This window comes from Protopterus annectens, chromosome 8.part0, assembly GCF_019279795.1.
Source record: "Protopterus annectens isolate FY-2018-M chromosome 8.part0, PAN1.0, whole genome shotgun sequence".
NCBI lineage: Eukaryota > Metazoa > Chordata > Ceratodontiformes > Protopteridae > Protopterus > Protopterus annectens.
Window position 1 is genome coordinate 22422659 of NC_056741.1, and position 21981 is coordinate 22444639.

Consider the following 21981-nt stretch of genomic DNA (forward strand, 5'->3'; position numbering starts at 1 on the left):
GTGGAAATGGGAAATAGCTGCCATTTGAACCTTGACTGTAGAAGCACTAGCACCTTGGTCAAAGAAAAAAGTTTTAAAGTTTCTTTAAACTTACACCCAACACCAAGAGCTCCTCGCTAAAAGCTATCAGAAGCCACGGCAAACAAGATCTGGGACTGGAGGGAGGTGGCAGGGCATTATGGGTAAGGGGAGGAGCTGAGAGCTCGAATCTTTTAGCTTGGAAAGCTGCCTGCTCGGATCCAAGGACGGATCCGATACCCACAGGTTGCTGATCAAATGAAGTGAACTACTTCAGATTGTTTGTTCCACTCAATAAAAGTACTTTTGTACCTCTAAAGTGCTTTTTGGGTTTCTTTATTATATCCGACATTGTATCTAACGCCGTGCAATATATATATATATATATATATATATATATATATATATATATATATATATATGTATATATCAACCAAGTGAAAAACACACAGGATACCAAGTACTATAAGGCCAACTGTACTTAAAAAGAAATTGCACACAAAAGGCGCTGTAATAAACGCTAACTATTCTAACTGCAAACACTACACTAACTATAGCTATACAATGCTATATAACACTATCAAAATGTGAAATTAGAAGATTATCCAAAAATGTTTGAACAAAATGTGTAAGACTTAGCCACGGCCAAGAAGCAGCACATCCAAACTCGCTGACACGGCAAATGAGATCTGGGGATTGTACTGGTGCATCATGGGATACCTACCTAGCCCCGAGCCAACTAGAAGACTTCGAGCTTGTAAATGGGCAGAGTCAGAGCTGAGGATCGGCTCCGATCCTATCAGTAAGAATGAAGGCGAGATTGGACTACAGAACATCTGCATCTTTACTACACTGGAAATTTTTCACTTGGAAATGTTTACACAGTACTTTTGTCACTCCTAACAAAATTACACTTTTGTATAAAGCAAACAGAACTAAATGGAAAAGCGATTCTGAAATAATAGTGGATTGGACACAACATATGAATTTGAAGTCATCTCCCCTTTTTGGGAAGAGAAATGTTTTCAAGCTCTATGGTCAGATGTAATATTTCTAAATCTTTAGTTTTATTTAATGGTCAGATTCTTAAGATAATTCCAAATACCCAAGTACCTCTTCTTTGGTCTATTCTTGCTATAGCCAGAAAACTTGTTACTAAAAACTGGAAAAAAAGAAGTTATGTACCTACCATAACGTTCCATGTTAGTTGTCTTCATCTCGCCTTCTTCTTGCTGGTTGGGATCGGAGCCGATCCTCGGCCATCTTCTATAGCTCGAGAGCTGTTTACTGGCTCAAGGCTACCCCTTATCCCGTGATGCCTAGCGCTAGCTACCCAGATCTCGTTTGTAATAGCTAACCCCGGACTCAACTAGAGAAACAACCTGCCCAAGAACAGGTTGAGCATACCTATCATACTCTCTAAGTCAGTAGAGGAAACAAACCAGAGAATACTCAGCCAGTAAAACCAAAACTCTTCTCGATCCAATAGGACAGGGGGACGGAGGGTGGGATGCAAGAAGGCGGCGAGATGAAGACAACTAACATGGAACGTTATGGTAGGTACATAACTTCTTTATGTTAAGTTGTCTATCTCACCTTCGTTCTTGCTGTTTGGGACAGCGTCACTAGCACCTACAATCCTGGGCATCTCATTGGAACAGACTCTTCAGAACAGTGGAACCAAAGTCAGCTCTGCTCCCGGAGACCATATCTAGTTTGTAATGAGAAATAAAAGTATGAGGATTTGCCCACGTGGAAGCTGCACAAATAGAATCCATGGGCAACCTAGATTGGAAGGCTACAGAGGTGGCCAAAGCCCTAGTAGAATGACCTTTCGGTTTGATAGGCAAGTCTTTATTTCTCAATTGATAAATGAAGGTAATAAAGTGAGACAACCACCTGGATAAGGTCACTTTGGAAACTGGGAGACCCCGTTTGCCTGGAGAATAGGAAAGGAATAGTTGGTCCGACTTCCTTGTATCCTTGGTCCTATGCAAGTAAAAACGCAGTTGTCTATGAACATCCAATTGGTGTAATTTGTATTCTGCCTTGTTGGTGTGGTTAGGGAAAAACACAGGAAGGTCTACAGATTGGTTCAAATTATTTTCTGAGCAGACTTTCGGAAGGAAAGATAGATTAGTCCTCAGAGCAACCCTATCCTTATGAAAAACCAAGTATGGAGGACGAACACATAGTGCTTGAAGTTCAGAGACGCATCTGGCTGATGTAATAGCCACCAGAAAGAGTGTTTTCCAAGATAGGAATTTAATTGAGCAGGAAGCTGCAGGTTCAAAGGGGGGCATAATTAAAGAGGTTAGTACCAAATTAAGGTCCCAAGGAGGAGGGGGATCTCTCACTGGAAGTCTAATGAGAGAAGTCCCACTTAGAAAGGCTTTACAGAGCTTATGAGACAAAGTTTGAATTAGACAACCCAACATGAAAGTTAGAAATGGCCGCCAATTGAACCCGGATTGTAGCAGAAGCGGACCCAGAATGAGAGAGTTGTGCTAGGAACTCCAAAATTTCGTGCACTGGGGCTGAAAAGGGATCTATGTTCCTAACCTCTGCCCAACAAGAAAAACGTTTCCATTTACTAGCATAAGTTTTTCTAGTTGTGGACTTGTGAGAGGACAATAATCTAACGCACGGCCGGGGAAATGCTGGGAAGCCTGGCTAGGGTTGGAATTGGAGCAACCAAGCTGTGAGCTGGAGTGTTTTAAGGGATTGATGCAACCTGCCTGAATGATGAATCAGCAGGTCTGGAATGGGATCCAGAGTTCAGGGCTGCTCGAGAAGGTAATGATGCAGGAACGGAAACCATATCTGTTAAGGCCAGTAGGGGGAAATGAGGATCATTTTGCAACCCAACGATATAGCTTTCTGTATGAGCTTCGGTATCAGAGGAAACGAAGGAAAGGCATAAAGGAGTCCCTGAGGCCAATCGTGGACTACAGCGTCTCTGGGAAAGTGACCTGGAAGCGGAAGAATGGAGAAGTAGTTGCTGCATTTGCTGTTGAAGGGGGTGGCAAAAAGATTGCAGCAAGGCGGTCCCCATTTGTGGAAGATCAGGTCCGCAACTGCATGATTCAGAGACCACTCGTGAGGCATGAGAATAGCTCTGCTGAGCCTGTCTGCAATGACGTTGGACCTCCCAGGGATGTGCATTGCAATCAGGAATCGTTGGGAGGAAATCGCCCACTGCCAGAGTCTGAGTGCTTCTCGACATAGGGGATAGGACCTGGTTCTGCCCAGTTTGTTGATTTACCACACCAATGACATGTTGTCCGTTTGAATTGCAATGGTCCCAGAAGGGAGAGAGTCCCGAAGGGCTTGCAACGCTAGGAGCACGGCTCTCATTTCTAGGACGTTTATATGCGGATGGTACTCCTGAGGCTGCCAAGTGCCTTGGACTGTCCTGCCCTGATAAAGCCCCCCCCCCCATCAAGGAGGCGTCTGTGGTCACTGTGGCCACCGGAGGGGGCTGAATGAAGGGTCTGCCCTGAGACACTAGTGGGGAGACCATCCAGCAGGAAAGGTGCCTTTTGCATGCTTCTGTAATCATGACCATGTGAGAAATGGGCAGCTGTTGGAAAGACCATTGTGTGAACAGCAGCCACTGAAGGATTCTCATGTGAAAGCGGGCCAGAAGGATTAGAAGAATTGCCGCTGCCATGGAACCCAGAGTTTGAAGGACGAACCTGACTTGGATCCTTTTGCTCTGCATTAGAATTTGAACTTGCTGGCGAATTGTAGATGCCCTGTCTGGCGGCAGCCTTGCGGACATGTTCCTTGTGTCCAAGTCTGCTCCTATATAAGTAATAGATTGACAGGGCAACAAGGCAGATTTTTCGAAGTTTATTGTGATGCCTAGCTGGGAGCAGATTGTGAATGTGTAGTTCCTGGCTTGGAGAAGTTGATGCCTGGTAGTAGCAGTGAGAAGCCAGTCGTCTAGATACGGAAACATCTGGAATCCTCGACGTCTCAGGTGAGCCGTGACCACTGCCATACTCTTGGTGAACACCTTGGGGGCTGTGGTGAGACCAAAGTGCAGAGCTCTGAACTGGTAATGACTGGCTCCCAGCCGGAAGCGAAAGAATCTCCTGGAACGCCTGTCCATTTTGATGTGATAGTACGCATCCTGAAGATCTATGGAGCACATCCAATTGTCCTGACCCAAAAAGGGTAGAATGGACTGTAGCATGACCATCTGAAACTTTGTTCTTTGAACAGACTTGTTCAGTCTGCTGAGATCCAGAATAGGTCTTCAGTCCCCTGTCTTTTTTTGGTACCAAAAAGAACCTTGAGTGAGTTCCGGATCAGTGTTGGTCTGCCGGGACTTCCTGGATGACTTTTTTTTTTTTTAGCAGTTTTGAAACTTCTATGACTGCTTGGTCCCTCAGATTGGGTGGAACATCTGGAAGGGATTTGCTTGAAGTTAAAGGGGGCTGAGAGAAGGGAATTTTGTAACCTCCGGATATAATTGACCGTACCCATTTGGTCTTGCGTTAAATTTTGCCAGGCTTTTGGGTACAGAGAAAGTCTTCCCCCGACTGCCTCCAGAGACGGGCAGTCGGGCAACCCTTCAGGGATGTTGAAAGGGCTTCTCAGAGAAAGATTCTCTGTTGCCCTGGTTCTGTGGACCCCCAACTGCCACGATGGCGGCATCTGTTGTTGTTTCCCCCTCTGCCCCTGGAGGAAAAATCGCTACGTGTCAGGCGAGGCTCCCTGGGATTTTCGGAACCACATTTTACGACTCTTCTGACCCTTGGGGTATGGTCTGGAAGGAGTGGAAAAATGGACTCCCACAGCAGAGAGAGTTCTTGCCTTCTTCACACCTAGTCAAAGTGTCTTTCACCTGTGGTCCAAAAAGAAAGGAACCATCAAAGGGGGTGTTGGTGAATGACGCTCTAAAGGGTTCTACAAAGTTACACAGCCGCATCCAGGCGTGCCTCCTCAGGGCCACACCTGTACCTGCGGCTCTACTCGCACCATCGGCTGCATAGGAAATGAGCCTCATGGAGGAGTTGACTACAAAATTAAGGGTCGGCAGCTGGGAAGCCACTTTAGCTTAAGCCCCCTCAGCTGATGGATCTTGAAGGACATCTACGAGCGCTTTAAGGAGATCCCTCTGAAGCCAGGTAAAATGGCATAAGTAGTTCAGTGACCTCATAGAAAAAGTCGCTGAAGCAAACATTTGCTTCCCATATCTGTCCATTGTCCTAGACTCCTTGTTAGGAGGATGGACAGACGAAGTTTCCGCTAACTCCTTTTTTGTGGCTGCTGCTACCACCATGGCATCAACAGGAACACCTTTCAAAAAGAATTGCTTGTCCTGGGGTGCTGTAATGAATTTACCAGGTCTCCTCGGAGTTGGTTCCACTGTATCCGGAGCTGACCAAGCCTTTCGAGCCACCACTGACATAAGTGGATCGAAAGGCGGAGAAACCCAGGAGGTGGCAGACCGGGAACCGAACGCATCCAGGAATAAAGACTTATCCTCAGTAGGGGCTAGGGGATTCCAGTTCCCCCTCTGCTTAAGCATTTTGAGGATGTCCGAAAAGGAAACATCTTCAGAGGGGGAAGTGACAGACTTAGGGGAGTCAATGTGCTTCCTCTTGCACCACGTCGTACGAGGGGGCTCCTCTGAATGGTCAAGGGAGGCCTCGGAAGAAGAGGAAACACCCAATGGGGTGCCCTGGAGAGCAGGTTCCCCACGCTTGGGGTCTGGAGGAGGAGCAGAGGTTGGCACAGGCACTACAGGGGACGGAGCCGATAGGGCCGATAGTGGAGCTGACTCAGTGGCCAGCACACTCCTCATGACATCGAAGTCCCTGCCACGATGCAGAGAAGGATCCAGTTCAGAGGAAATCGGAATCCTTCTCCGCACCGAAGGAGATGGCTCCGAGGCAGAGCTAACCTGCACCGAAGCTCCGAGAGAAAATGGGGTCGGACAAGGGTTCGATGCCACTCGCCCCCTCGGAGCCGACGAGGGAGCCCCGGCACTCAGATCTCTCGATGGACGGCACCATCGAGGGAATCGGAGCCAACTATGGAACCGAAGGAGAGAGAGTTATCAGAGCCGACGGTTCAACTACTTGAACCCCAACGAACTCCGGCTCCGAGCTCAATGGAGTTGGAGGAGGAACATCGATAGAAGTGGACGGAGCAGACACCTGTTGCGGAGGGCTGGACAACATCTTGGCAAGTGCCTGCGACTTTAGCAACCTACTGACCACTCTCCATGTCGTGATCCGAGAGCCTAGAGGATCGAGAGGAGTGAGATGATCTGTGACTGAGCTCGCTTTGAAGCAGGGGAGACTGAGGAGCCAAATTAATCGATTCCAGAGAGGGTGACCTCAGCCTCTTGTGGCTCCGCGACAGCTTCGAAGTTTCTGATGGAGCCGACGGGGAGGCAGTCTTATCGGTTCCAGCCGGAACTGAAGTAGCAGGTATAGTCTGAACCAAAGACGGCTCCACACTTGGAGCCGACGATTTGAACGATTTTGGGGATTTCACAGGCTGAGTCCTCGCCGGTGAATCCTGGGGCTTTAAAAGGCCCCTAAGAATAAGCTTATTCTTACCCTCCTGCAGAACTCTTGGACTAAATGCATGGCAAATAGAACAAGAGTCCTGCAGGTGCACAGCGCCTAAGCAATAGACGCAAGAAGTGTGCCCATCTGTCAGACACATTTTCTGACAGCATGAGTCGCACTTCTTGAACCCAGACACCTTGGATTCTTTAGACATCCTGAAACCAAAAAGACAACAATATACAGTCGACAGAAAAAACACAGACAGTTCAGTATGAAGTTTTTTTTTTTTTTTTTTTTTTTTTAAATTAGGAAGCCTCTAACTCAAACGGCTGGCCTAACAAGAAGGTACAAGGAAAGCCTCTAACCTAAATGGCTAACCTGACAAAAGGATAAGGAGGGGGGAGGGGTAGAACTCTCTAAGACGAGTTCTAAGAGGGGAGGGAGGACTACAAAAAATACACTCAACTACCACAACAAGTATAAAACTAAAAATTAGAATACCTTACTAAGAAAAAGATGATTTCACAGAAAAAAGTTCTATAATAAAGTCAATACAAGCCTGAGCCAGAAAAAAGTACAGTTTTGTACCTACCATAAATGTAGATGTTCGAGGATCCACATTGCTGCAGTCCTAACTATTGGGTAGTCCGCTGTCCAGTCGGCCCGAATACCAAAGTATATGGCTGACGTCGGTCAGGGCGCATTAGACTGACGTCAGTACATCAGGGTACTAATGCGCATGACCGACGTCATATCCTCAGTCTTTTCTTGCCCCAGATGTCAGAAGACCCTAAAAAGACAAAGCCCAATATACCTGCACCAAAAATATGTACAATATATACAAAATTATCAGCATATAACCTCACCTACACAACCACCCCTAAACACAGAGGGGAAGGAGGGAGGTAAATTGGACTGCAGCAATGTGGATCCTCGAACATCTACATTTATGGTAGGTACAAAACTGTACTATGTTCTTCATTCCACATTGCTGCAGTCCTAACTATTGGGTAGAATCCCAAAGCAGAGGTAAGGGAGGCTGGCAAATCATAAAGAAGCAGGAGCTGACAACATGCCTTGCAAAATAGCTGTGGCAAAACCAGCCCTAGACTTAGAGTAGAGAGGAAGGTGATAATGCTTAGAGAAAGTATGCACTGAACTCCAAGTAGCTGCCTCCAAAATATCCTTAGTTGCCACCCCTTAGAAATGCTGTTGAAGTGGCAGTAGCCCTAGTGGAATGAGGCCTAATCCCAGCTGGAATCTCCTTGCCATGATGGGAATAACAAAATGCAATGCAAAACCCAATCCACCTAGAAATAGTTTGTTTTGACACAGGCTTGCCCTCTGAACTCAATCCAAAAGAAACAAACAACTGCTGAGACTGCCTAAAATCCTTAGTCCTGCTTAAATAATAACGCAATTGCCTGTGTACATCTAAAGTGTGCAAAATCTTTTCCCCTTTATTTTGGGGGTCTGCATAAAAAGTAGGCAAATGAATAGTTTGGTTTAAAGCCACACTAGAAACCACCTTAGGCATAAAGGAAGGATTAGTGCGTAATGATACCCTATCCTTATGGAAAATCAAAAGGGCTCTACTGCCATAAGGGCCTGCAACTCAGACACCCTTCTTGCAGAAGTAATAGCCAACAGAAAAGCAGTCTTCCATGACAAGTATTTCAATTCAGCAGTAGCTGCAGGCTCAAAAGGTTGTAGAGTAAGTTTTTCCAACACAAAATTGAGATCCCAAGCAGGAGTAGGAGCTCTACGTGGGGTCTTATATTCTTTGCCCCTCTAAGAAACTGCTTGAACAAAGGATGCGAAAACAATGGTGGGTCACAATCATAGTGAGCTGAAATTGCTGCAGCATGAATCTTAATGGAAGAGAAGGACAAACCTTTGTCCAATAACTCAGTAAGATATTGAAGAGCCACACTCAAATTAGGCTCAGAAATCTCCAAATTCTTTGCTGTACTCCAAAATAAAAATCTCTTCCATTTTTCTGCGTACACTTTCCTTGTACTAGGTCTTCTAGCTTCCATAATCACATTTAAAACTTGTTGAGGAAGTTGAGACCTGCTGTGTTTCAACACAGAATATGCCAGGCTGTTAGATGAAGAGAGTGAAGCTTGACATTGAGCAGATGACCGTCCTTCTGAGATAACAGATGTGGAATCAAAGGTAAAGGCCATGGAGGCTTCCTTACCAGACTCCTTAGTAGTGGGTACCAGTGTTGCGAGGCCAATCTGGAGCTATTAAAATCATCCTTGGCTTGTCTTGTCTGACCTTTAAGAGCACCTTTGGAAGAAGAGGCAGAGGTGGAAAGGCATACACATGAAGATTTTTCCAACTGAAAGAAAGAGCATCCACTTTCCAAGCTGTGTGATGAAACCCCTTTGTGCAAAACTTTGGCAGCTGGTGGTTTAGTGGAGAAGCGAACAGATCTATGTCTGGAGTTCCCCATGACACTGTCAATTTCTGAAATACATGAAGATCCAGTTTCCACTCGTGGGGATCCATGATTTGTCTGCTTAACACATCTGCTAAGGAGTTCTGTGCTCCCGGCAGAAACCTTGCCTGAAGAGTTAGTTGCAAGCTGAGCGCAGTCTCCCATAAAATCAGTGCTTGCCTGCATAGAGGATAAGAATGTGTTCCCCTTGTTTGTTGATGTACCACATGACAGTTGTGTTGTCTGTTAGAATCAACACCTGCCCTGGAAGAAGTAACTCCTTGAAAGCCATTAATGCAAACTGGACTGCTAACATCTCCTTCATGTTGATATGTAGATGCTGTAGTCTGGCAGGCCACTTGTCTTGTATCCACTTTCCATTTAGATGAGCTCCCCAAGCAATGTCCGAGGCATCTGTCGTTAAAATCTGACTCGCCTCTGGCTGGGTCACAGAGAGTCCCTTGTTTAGGTGACATTCCTGAGCCCACCACAAAAATTCTTTTTGAAGGCAAGGTATTATTTGAATGACAGTGTCCAAATCCTGGCAGTGCCGTGTCCATACATTTTTGAGATACCATTGCAGCTTCCTCATATGCAGTTTGGCATTGGGAAGCACCAGAATACAAGATGCCATGAACCCTAATGCTTGAAGGACTGTCCTTGCAGTCAGCACGGACTGATGAGATAGTTGATGGAAGTAAAGGGATAGACTCTTTTGTTTGTCCGGGGTTAAACAGGCCATCTGGGCTGCTGTATTCAGTCTCACACCCAGAAAGCACATGTCTTGAGAGGGTACTAGACTGGACTTTATTTCGTTCGCAGAATACCCTAGGCATCTTAGCACTGCTATAACATATTCCAGATGCTGTAGAAGGTCTTCCTTTTCTTGAGCCAGAATCAGGCAGTCGTCCAAGTAAGGATAGATTTGAATTCCTTTTAGCCTGAAGTAAGCTATCACTGGAGCCAGAACCTTTGTGAATAGTCTGGGCGCAGTAGATAAGCCAAAGGGCAATGCAGAGAACTGATAATGAGAATTTCCAGCTCGAAAACGCAGATACTTCCTGCAACTTAGTCTTATAGGCACATGAAGGTAAGCTTCCTTGAGATCTAAAGTTACCATCCAGTGATCTTTGCCCAGCAGAGGTAAAAGCTGTTGTAGCGTCAACATCTTGAACTTGGGAATGTCCAGATAAGTGTTGAGGATAGATAAATCCAAAATTGGTCTCCACGTGTTCCCCTTCTTTGGTACTAGGAACAGGCGAGAATAAAATCCTAGGCCCCTTTCTGATACAGGGACTGGCTGAATGGCCCCTATTTGGAGTAACAGAGAAATTTGCTTGTGAGCCTTTCCTTTGTGGAGGAGGAACGTCTGGCATGCCTTTGAAAGGGGGCAATGTATGGAAATAAAACCTGTAACCGTGGTGAATGATATCCAACACCCATCTGTCTTGAGTAATTAAATCCCAATTTTCTTTGAAAAGAGACAGTCTTCCTCCCAAAGGAGCTGCCAGACGAGAATCTACTGGCAGCTGAAAAGGCAGGTCATTGGGCCTGTTTACGAAAGGACTGACCCCTGCCCTCACCAGAAGTCTGAGCAGGTGAACTCCCTGTCCTAGGCCTAAAAGAACCTTGAGCTCTGCCCCTACCACGTCTAGACCTACCCCTAGACTGGGAATCATAAGCAGGATATGTCCATCCCTTAGTAGGCCAATTTCTACTAAACTTGGTGGCTGCACCTGCAAAAATCTTTAACAGTTTGCATAGACTTAGCTTTGTCCTCCATTTTCTTTAAAACTGCTTCCACAGGCGAACCAAACAACACATCAGACTGTAAAGGAGCATCCAAAATCCTTGTCTTAACATGCTCAGCTAAATTCTGATCCCTCAACCAGGCATGCCTGCGAAGAACAGAACTAGTGGCAGCCACCCTCGAGGAGGCCTGTACAGCATCAAAACCACATTGCAAAGAATGCTTACCCACTTGTTCAGACACATGAACTAAATCCAGCAACTCTTTACACTCAATACCTTCCGCCAAAGCATCCACCTTAGATTTCAATTGTGAAAGGAGATAATTTTGATATTTTAGCATGTGAAACTGACAATTCAACGCCCTCATGGCTAAAGTGGAGGAAGTATACACTTTCTTTCCCCATCTATCCAAAGCCCTTGCCTCTTTATCCGTGGGAACAGGGTTTTTAACAACAGAGGCCTTAACACCTTTAGGTCCCTGAGAAACAGTTTCCGGGTCTGCCCTAGGACTCTTAAAAAGATACTTATGAGCTTCAGGCACCCTATAGTACCTATCAGGTTTAACAGGAGCAGGAGGCAAAGAATCAGGGTTCAGGGAAGCCTCTGCAAAAACATCTTCCACCACATTCAACACAGGAGGTATAGCTAAGGGCCTATGCTGGGGTAAAAACAAGAATTCCCTAAGCCTTTTCCTGGAATCAGAGTAATCTTGGCCTTCCCATTTAAAGTGCTCCCTCATGGAATGCAGAGTCTCTGAAAATGAGAAATCCTCAGGAGGAGAAGCTGTAGGAGTGGAATCATCCACATCAGAATCAGAATAAGGAGGATACTCCTGCAAGTCTTCCGCAGAAGACTCAGAAGCCTCTGAACACTGTTCAAAACTCTCAAACACAGGTTCCACCCTAGGCCTCTTATCAGGAGGGGGCATAGAACCTCTAATCATAGTAATCAAATCTTCTGCCATTTTAAGCATATGTTTCTTAGGCACAGAACCTGAAGTGCTAGGAGAAGCCCCCACTGAAGCTAAACTTGGCCTACCTCTCAAAGAAGTTTTGGAAACAGAAGGAGAGGCTCTAAGTACCTTGGGAAGAGAGGGAAGAACAGTTACCTGAGAAGCCCCCTCAGCCTGGCCTACCTCCTGAGAAGGCACATCCTGTAACAGTAAAGTCTCTGCCTGAGACTCCAAAGAAACTCCTGGCAAAACCTCTGGCTCCACTGAGCCTTCTAAAGAACCGGCGTCCGGGACTGCCGGTTCATCAACCCTAGGCTTCGCTGTTTTGTCCTTGCGCTTTTTGAAGCGGCGTCGGAGCATCCGACGGCATTTTATAATTACAACGCTTCCCAAACACTAACCTGGCACAGTCCAACCGTCTCTTAATAGTGCGTTTGTTAAATCTAGCACAAGAGCGGCATCCAACAACGTCGTGCTCAGGCCCTAAACAAGGTATACACAAGGTATGGTAATCCCTATGAGGTATCTGTTTCCCACAAGAAATACAGTTATTCACTTTTTCTGACATCCGGTTAAATACTGAGGCAAGAAAAAACCAAAATGTTCCCCAACGGGGTACTTAGCCAACTTTGATTCGGTCTGAAACTCCGACTTCAGAAAATTTCAGAACGCCAACCTGCACTCGCAAAACTGCTTCTGCATCGGACCATGCGGCAAAAAAGACTGAGGATATGACGTCGGTCATGCGCATTAGTACCCTGACGTACTGACGTCAGTCTAATGCGCCCTGACCGACGTCAGCCATATACTTTGGTATTCGGGCCGACTGGACAGCGGACTACCCAATAGTTAGGACTGCAGCAATGTGGAATGAAGAACATCAACACCTCGCAGCTGAAGCGGCAAATGAGATCTGGGTAGCTAGCGCTAGGCATCATGGGATAAGAGGTAGCCTCGAGCCAGTAAACAGCTCTCGAGCTATAGAAGATGGCCGAGTCAGAGCAGAGGATCGGCTCCGATCCCAACCAGCAAGAACGAAGGCGAGATAGACAACTTAACATGTAAAGTTACCCTCTCTAGCGTTGAATTTATTAGTATGGAAAAACTTGTTTGCAGTAGTGAATTGCATACTATAAAGATGAGAACTTCTAATATTACACATTCATACAGATCTTGACTTAAACTTAAAGACTTGCTTGAAAAACATTAATTGCTGTTGATGTACAACTTTGATGTTCTGATTAGCTGTGGACCTAATTTGTTTGTTTTATAATAATTGATTTGTTGATTTATTTCTGGTTTTAAAACCAAATATTAAAAATTTAAAAAAAAATGCACTCCACTTCTGTTCCACACAAGGAAAGAACTGGAGCATAAAATGATAATACCCACTATATGCTAACCAGAAGTCAGTGGACAATGTTATAAGACTGCTAAAATCTATCAGGAGCTGTGAATGCTTTCAGTTGGGAACTGGTCTTCAGCTCAGTTTCCTGAAATATACCTTAAAGTAAGATACATTCAATTACCAAAACAGTACAAATACCAAAGAAAAATTTTCAGACCGTCAGAGACTATTTTTAGTAAATGTGAGTTATACAATGTGGGACACATCCTGCAAAAGACTGAAATTAATATAGTGGTCTCCAAGTATAAAAACACTAGCTTTGACCAAAGAAAGGCACACTCACCTTGCTGTTCGAAATCTTTGACACAGTTTCTCCACCAGGCTTTCAGTTTGCTTGTCTTTGGTGATATAGGAAAGCAGTTCTCTGCGGAGGCAAAACAAACCTTAATGATTTGTACTACTCAGGGTGAAGTACTCAGATGATGATGATAAACTCTGTAAAGCAGGCATTTCTGAATTTTCTGAGTAATGTATCATTTAACATCCGCTTGCTTTAGCCATGAAGGTGTTACTTCCCACAGTATGAATGCAGAATACAAGTTTAAAAGAAACTGCATCTTCATTAAATAGGAAATCAGTAATTCTATGTGGACTAAGCAGTCCATCTATTAGATGGACACTGTGTAGATGGCAGCAGTGTTACAAGACTCAATTTATTCTGGAACAGTATTCATCTACCTTAAACTTTTGTCAAAACAGTAGTTCACCTAAAGTACATTTCTCAAAAACAGTGCAGTTTTGCAAGTTCACCTAAAGCACATTTCTTTCTTCCACAAGTCCTACACTAGGCAATAATTAAATACCCATTGCAGTGCATGTATAGCTGCTGCTCAGGTGCAGTAAATATCATGCTCATATGTGGCAGTTGTCAGCAGATAGAGGGTTGGTGAAGCCTGAGACCAAGAATACATTAGCACGTAAAAAAAAAAAAAAAAAAAAAAAAAAACAGTGGGTACACATTCTGCAGCAAGCACATTATGAACAGCAGCCATTTTGGGGTGCTCCAGTTGTAAATGCATGAACACACACAGTGTACCTATATTCTCTAAGCAGATGATCAAAAGTGCTATCTCTGAATTACAGGGTAGGACTGACACTATCTACACAAACAGATTACATACATAGAACTGTACCTCTCAACTGCTAGGATTTAGGGATAAAACCATGATTGTACCTCTCACTTTAACCATGCTCCTCCTAGATTTATTGACCTCCAAAAAAAATTAGACCTGGTTATGGTGACATACCTTATTAAACAGCCTATACAAAGATTTCTGACCACCTACTATGCTGGGACAAATAAGGAAGAACTTTTATTGTGAAAAAATAAGGGCTCCTTTTTCTGACCTGCTGTTATGATATTTATGGGTCACTGCTGTAATTTTTAATGTTCGAAGACCAACAAGTATGTATAGAGATCTACTTTATAATCAAAAGACTACTTACTTGAATTTCATAACGTCAAGACAACTTCAGCGAAATTTCATATTATCGAACAGCCAGAACATTATACGATCACTCTGGAAAACTAACCACTGTTCCACCATGGTGAAAAAATCAAAGCAAATCAAACCGCACCCCATGTGGGGGGGACTGTGAACCCCACACTTCCCCTATATATACCAACTCAGATTGCACTATAGTGGAGAAGAGAGCAAAGTTCACCATGGTGGCTCAGCGGTTAGTTTCCTGGACTAATAGTACGATGTTACGGGTGTTTCGTTGAAGTTGTCTCAACATCATATAATCGAAAGACTACTTGAATTTGATAAAGTAGATCCATGTATAGAGACTTACAGAAATATTATTAATGCATCCATGTAGTCTGGAGTGGTTATCTGCAGTCTACAGGGCAGCAGAGTAGTACAGCGGATAATGTTGCCTCACACCAAAAGGTTCACCGATTCAATTCTCAGCCGGGGTGCCTTCTTTGTGGAGTTTGCATGTCCTACAGGTATTTGTGTGGGTGTGGTTTCCTCACACACTCTAAAGGCATGCATTAGGTGGATTGGACACAATGAATTGATGTAGGTGCGTGTGTGAATGGTATGGAAGAACCATGTCAGGGCTAGCCAGGTAATGGTGTGAATCTTTGCTCTATATAATTATCACTGCTAAAGTGAAACACCAACCCCATGCAGAAAAAGGGTTGGGGATGGACTGATGGTTATGCTGTCTGTACCTCTCTGCAGTTCATAATGTAACAAAATAAAGGCATACAGTAAATTCACAGTTAACCAGCACCCATGAGGATTTTGGTAGATGCCAGATAAAAATAAGTTATGTACTTACCATAATGCTCCATCTGAGTTGTTGCTTTTCATTTGTCTTCAACCTGAGGGACTTGGATCTGGCACAGATCCAACTCAGCCACATATTCCAGCATCGAACCCTAAGTCAAAGCTCCTCCCCTACCCACAATGCCCCACTCTCCCTCCTCCCCTCAGATAGAGTTTGTTGCAGAACAGCACCATCCTAACCTAGACAACATGCCTATAAAACTTAGCACAAACATCTAAAGGCCAATCAAAGGCAGAGCTCGACAGGACAAAGGGGTTATGTCTCTTCTGTCCAATCCACTACACAGTCCACAAAAGAAAGGGGAATGGAGGGAGGGACAGCTGAAGACAAATGAAATGCAACAACTCAGATGGAACTTTATGGCAAGTACATAACTTATTTATCTGAAGTTGTTGTTTCCATTTGCTCTTCAACTTGAGGGAGAGAGTCCCCAGCTACCAATAAAACCCTGGGAGATCCTCATGGAAGGATATTCTGGAGCGCGGCTGAACCAAAAGAAGCCCTGCTCCTGGAAAGAAGATCCAATTTAAAATGAGAAATAAAAGTGTGTGACGATGCCCAGGTTGCCGCAGAGCAGATATCATCGAGAAAGACCCTGGACCAAAAGGCCACAGAAGTAGAAATTGATCTGGTGGAATGTGCCCAGACCGGTCCTGGTGGAGACAAACTTTAGGCTTGATAGGCCAAAGAGATGCACTCTGAAATTCATCTAGCAATTTGTAGTCCCCTTTATTTTAGAAATTTAGAAAGAAAACAGGCAAATTAATGACATGATTAATATTGGATTCTGAAGCCACCTTCAGCAGGAAAGATGGAGTGGTCTGTAGGGACACCGTCTTTATGAAAAACTAGATAAGGAGGCTTGACAGATGAGGCTTGAATTTCAGAAACCCTCTTGGCCAAGGTAATTGCCTCCAAAAAGGCTGTCTTCCACAACAAAAACTGCAGATCAACCATGGTAGCTGGTTCAAATGGGAGAGAAACCAAGGCTTGCAGGACAAAGGTAAGGTTCCAAGAAGGTGTGGGGTCCTTAACTGGAGACCTAAGAAAGTTACCTTTCAGAGAGACCTTACAGAGCCTAGAAGCAGCCAAGAAAGCAAAATGTTTGCCTACGTGGAAACTGGAAATCACTAATTGGACCTTAACTGTAGAGAAACTAGTGCCATGATTAAAAATGTCTGCCAAAAAATCCAAAATGGTCCAGACTGGTACAGTAAAGGGATCCAGGTCATGCAAAGAAGCCCAGATCAAAAAGCACTTCCATTTGCTTGAATAGACCTTCCTGGGAGAAAATTTATGAGCTGCAACCAAGATCTTCTTAACAGGAAAAGAGACAGCCTAGGAGTCCTTGCCATCATGGAAATTGGAGCAGCCAAGCCGTGAGCTTCAGGCTAAGGAACCCCTGAAGAGTGAGTAATCAGATCTGGAACCAGATCAAGTCCTAGGAGGACACGCTACACGAGACCACATAGTGGGGAACCAAACTTAGCAAGGCCAGAAAGGGGCAATGAGGATCAACAAGCTCCCCAGCCATCGAGCTTTCTGGATGAACTTGGGAATCAAAGGAAGTGGAGGATATGCATACAGTAGACCAGAGAGCCAAACATGGACCATGGAGGAGGGATCAGAGCAAAATACTCACTGCATTTTGCATTGGAAGGAGAGGCAAAGAGATCAGAGCAAGGCTGACCCCACTTTAGGAAGATCTTGCCCACTACTGACTGATTCAGAGATCAGTCGTAAGGCATCAGAATAGAACAGCTGAGCCTGCCCACAAGAATGTTGGACTTCACCAGAATGTGCACTGGCACCAGAAAATGACTTTTCACCCACGTCCACAATTTTCATGGCCTTGCAGCAAAGGGGATAAGATCTGGTCCCCCCCCCCCCCCCCCCGTTTGTTGGTGTACCAGACTACTGACTATAAGGCAGTAGTTCCAGGAGAAAGAAAGGCATGGAGAGCTTGCAACTCGAAAACCACCACCCTCACCTCCAGGACACTGATAGGTAGACTGGTCTCCAGAGAGAACCATTTGCCTTGAACCGTCCCTTCCATTGCACCCCCCCCCCAACCAGGGAGGTGTCTGTGGTCACTGTGATCATGGGAGAGGGAAGAACGAATGGATGACCCAAATGTATAGCACATGGAGTGATAAGTCTTTCTGGGGGTAGAAACACCTTGCCCCAAGTAGTGTCTAGCTGAGCACCTATGAAATCCAGTACCTAAACTGGTGCCAACTGAGACTTGCTGGGGTTTATGGTAATACTCAGGGACTGTGCAGTTTAAAGATCATCCCTGGACTGAGTCGGCCGATGCCTGGAGGGAGCAGATAACAGCCAGCATCCAGGTAGGGAAAGACCTGAAAACCCTGCAGCTGCAGGTGAGCCGCCACTACCACCATCGCTTTGGTGAACACCCGGGGGCGGTGGCGAGACCAAAGGGGACCACTCTGAACTGATGACTGGATCCCAGCTGGAAGTGAAGGAACTTCCCAAAGCACCTGTTCTGGAGGACCACCAAGCACATCCAGTAGTTCATCTGCAGGAAGAGCAGAATGGATTGAAGGGTGAACATCTGGAATTTCATCTTGGCAACCCACTACCCTATCTGCTGATCTTCTCCCTGCTGAGTATCTGCAAAAAGCTGCAGATACCACAGCATACCCCATCGCCATTCTAATCAGTTGTACCATATCAGAAGCTACAGTCCCCTCTATCTGCAAAATATCTCATGTCATACCACTCCATAAAGGTGGCAGCTCTACTGAACTGTCTAATTTTAGACCCATAGCTATCTTGTCACCAGTGGCTAAAATTATGGAAAAGTGCATCCATAAACAGCTTCTGCACTATCTAATCCAGAACAACCTACTGGCTAACTCTCAGCATGGCTTCAGGCCACATCATAGTACCACCTCAGCCCTCCTCGCCATCTCCAATGCTATAAACTATAACAGAAACAATAACAAATTATCCTCAGCCCTTTTTTTGGATCTCTTGAAGGCTTTTGATATGGTTAACCACCAGCTACTCATCCACACTCTGAAAACAATTTCTTTAGACAATCATTCTCTCCAGTGGTTCCAATCTTATCTGTGTGATAGACAACAAGCCATCCTATGGCAGAATAAACTATTCAACCTCCTACCCAACACCCTAGGTGTCCCCCAGGGGTCTATTCTGGGACTGGTTTTGTTTTCCATTTTCATCAATCACCTCCATACTGTCATCCAAAAGCAAACCGCATTCAAACAGGTTCAGGATTGAAAGATCCAGAATGGGTCTTAAGTCCTCCATTTTCCTTGGCACTGAAAAAACCTGGAAACCCAAAAAAGAGCACTTAACCGGAACTTGGAACAATGAAAAATCACTGCTGTTCAAAACGAGATCTGGGGTGAGGAGGAGCATGGACGTTGGATCCAATGGTGGAGTATGCGGCAGAATTGGATCCGTGCTGGATTAGAGTCCCCCAGGTTGAAGATCAAATGAAAACAACTTCAGATCTGCAGTTTCTGGTTGCTTGAGAGTTACTATTAAAACAGGTGTAATACTGTACCCTATACTATTTGTTTGATTTGACTTGTTCACAGGTTGGGGAGAGAGGAAATTTATTCCTGTCTTTCTTTTTAGAACTCAAACTCTAAAAACATAAGGCATGTTTCTGCAGGGGGGAAACAAAGTACAACACATGAAAATTGTACTGTATTTCTTTGATTTTTATTTTTTTTTTGCCGGTTGCTCGAGTTCTGGTTAAATGAGAGTTTACTGTATTAGGTGGCTATATTTGCTGGTTAGGTATTTGTTGCTGTTTGCAGTTCACTTACTAAAACTAAATTGTTAATACTTACTGCTTTATCTACTGTCCATCAAGTAAGTTTCTGGCAAAGTTAGCGTGTGTATCGTTCACCTTGATCAACACAATGCAACATGCCTTACATTGGTAACCTCCAAACTCTGGATCCCACCCAGTTCGGGTTTGTGAAAGGCAGATCATGCTTCCTGAACCTGATCGACTTCTTTGAGGCAGTCACCAAAGCCGTAGACGAGGGTAAGGTGGTTCACACAGCCTATCTTGACCTCGCCAAGGCTTTCGACACCATCCACATTCTGGAATTATAGCTAAACTCATTAAACTAGGTATAAATCCCTACGTCACAAGATGGATTACTAACTGGCTCGCTGACAGAACCCACACTGTAAAAGTTGCAGACTCCAAATCTGACCTCAAGGCAGTGACAAGTGGAGAGCCACAGGGTTCCGTCTTGGGACCTCTCCTGTTTATCTACTTCTCTGAAGTACAGGCTAACACAGAAGGCCTCTGGCTGACTAAGTTCGCAGATGACTGCAAACTAGGAGCCACAGTCAAGTCCCCAAATGATGTGGACATCCTACAGAAGGGCCTCACTGAGACAGATGCCTGGTGTCAGAGCCATGACCTCAAGCTCAATGCCAGAAAGTGCAGTGTCATCCCCTTTGGTAAAACTCTGTACCCATGAACTACCACATAGGCAGCAATCTACTTAACACAGAATGCGTGATAAAAGACCTTGGGACCCAGGTGGACAGTAGTCTCTCCTCTGATAGTCACATCGCCACAGTAGTCAGGAAGTCCTACGTGGCACACCTCATCATAAAAGGGTTCTCATCCAGGGAGAGAGAGATCATTGTTCCCCTCTACTCGTCACTCAGACCCATTATAGAGTACAATGCCCCTTTTGGAATGTACCTCACAAGACATCTGCAGCAGCTGGAAAGGCCACAGACGTACCTCACAAAGAGAATTACTGGCCTCAAACAAATGCCCTACACTGACCGCCTCAAAAAACTCCAGCTTTACTCCGTAGCATATCGCCTACTCCGAGGTGATCTCTGCCTAACATGTAAAGCTATGTCAAACCCAGAGCTGTTGGACATGCCACACCTAAAGAAATCCCAATCCCTCCAAGCTACACGCTCTAGGGACCTAAACCATGTCACCACAATAAACAAGACACGCTGGAGAGATAGATTCCTGTCCCAGAGACTTCCGATACTCTGGAACAAGCTACCCATCTATGTCAAGCAAAGTTCTTCATTAGCACTCCAAGAAAAATCTTGATGAGTGGATGGGAAATAGGAAATACACCTCGGGGATCACTTCTGTCTCTCTGCTGGACAGTGGCACAGGAAAATAACTTTCTTGGGTGGCGTAAGCTATGGTACCTTGCTGGCTAGGCTTACGTAGGCCCTTGGGCCGATAGCCTAGTACCTACCTATGATCACACTGCTAGGATGTCTAAACGGTCTAACACTAAGCTACTTTTGCTAAGTATTTGATACTGTATGTTTTTATGCACTGTTACTACACTTATCATGGATGTGCAATGTCCGTTTACTGTCCACCTGTGCATCTGGGTTGTGGCTCAAAACGGCCTTCAGACCAGCCCATTTATTCAGTTAAAGCTTTAAATAATGTGGCCCATTCTTGTGCTACAGCAAGTTCTCACAGAATTAAATACAACTTTAAGCCATAACCGGTGAAAAGCTGCCTCTTCGCAAGGAAACCGTCTCGCATAAGTTTTGTCACCATTTTCTAGGTTAAGTTTACAAAATAGTGATAAGACAGACCGTCTCAAACTTCCTGCAGAAAAATAATTTTTCACTGCAGACTCTTAACCAGAAGAGACAAGATGTTAAGTCACTTCAGTACCATCTCAGTACCAACTCAACAAACTCCGTCAACAAGGACAAAAATGAATCAGGACAACATAACCAATAACCAAAACCAAATAACCCTCTGAGGCAGGAGGATGAAGTTAAACAAGGCAGAAGATAAATCTAAGAGTTTGTCACAAGCCTATTTGGCATTAATTTACTTTGTACATGCACCACCTTACAGGAGAATCCTAAGCTATGCATCACTCAAGGAAGAGCAAGCTCTGGAGAGCATAAAACAAACCACTGCTGCAGCAAACACTTATCGTTAGGATGCGTGCTTAGTTTGTAATATATCACAAAGGTGTGAAGACAGGATCAAGATGCACCCTCACAAACGTCAACAGCAATAGCAATAGCAAAGAAAAAAGTATGGAGCGACAGTAGCTCTGCTGGAATCAAATAGTTCCTTTAAAAATGTTTACAGGGTCATAACAGAAAATACACATAGAAAGCCAGTTAGCTATAGTCTTGCTCAGAACTGGGATTTCTGAGCAAAGGAAGCAACTAATCTGAAAGATTGTTAAACAAAAAAAGTCATACCAGTTTACAAGGGTCCAGGTATGAGAAATCTTCATCGGAAAAAAAGAGAAATGCATTTTCTGACTAAAATAATGTACGACCAACAACTTCTGGCACAAAGGATGGGATGTCTGAAAAGTGAAACAGTCTTGGTGAAAAATCAAGCAAACCTCAAAAGCCCTAAATGCTCAGATTAACTGTATTCCATCTTATGGACTCTAAAGGAACAGTAAAGAACAAAATTTAGATTCCAAGTAAGGGAATTCCTTCAGGGAAGTTTTAAACCAACTACTCATAAGGGAATGGTTTTACTACAGGTAAGAATTGTAGAGGATTGCACAGATGCACCAAAAAA

General features: G+C 44.6%; 1 protein-coding gene across 1 annotated transcript in view; it reads right to left on the minus strand.

The window, feature by feature from the left end:
- Nucleotides 1-21981, minus strand: part of NCAPD2 (non-SMC condensin I complex subunit D2) — a 1714408-nt gene that overhangs the window by 194560 nt on the left and 1497867 nt on the right. The window contains exon 28 of the mRNA XM_044079588.1: nt 13393-13473. Within this exon, the coding sequence (XP_043935523.1) occupies nt 13393-13473 (81 nt within the window). The remainder of the gene's footprint in view (nt 1-13392; nt 13474-21981) is intronic.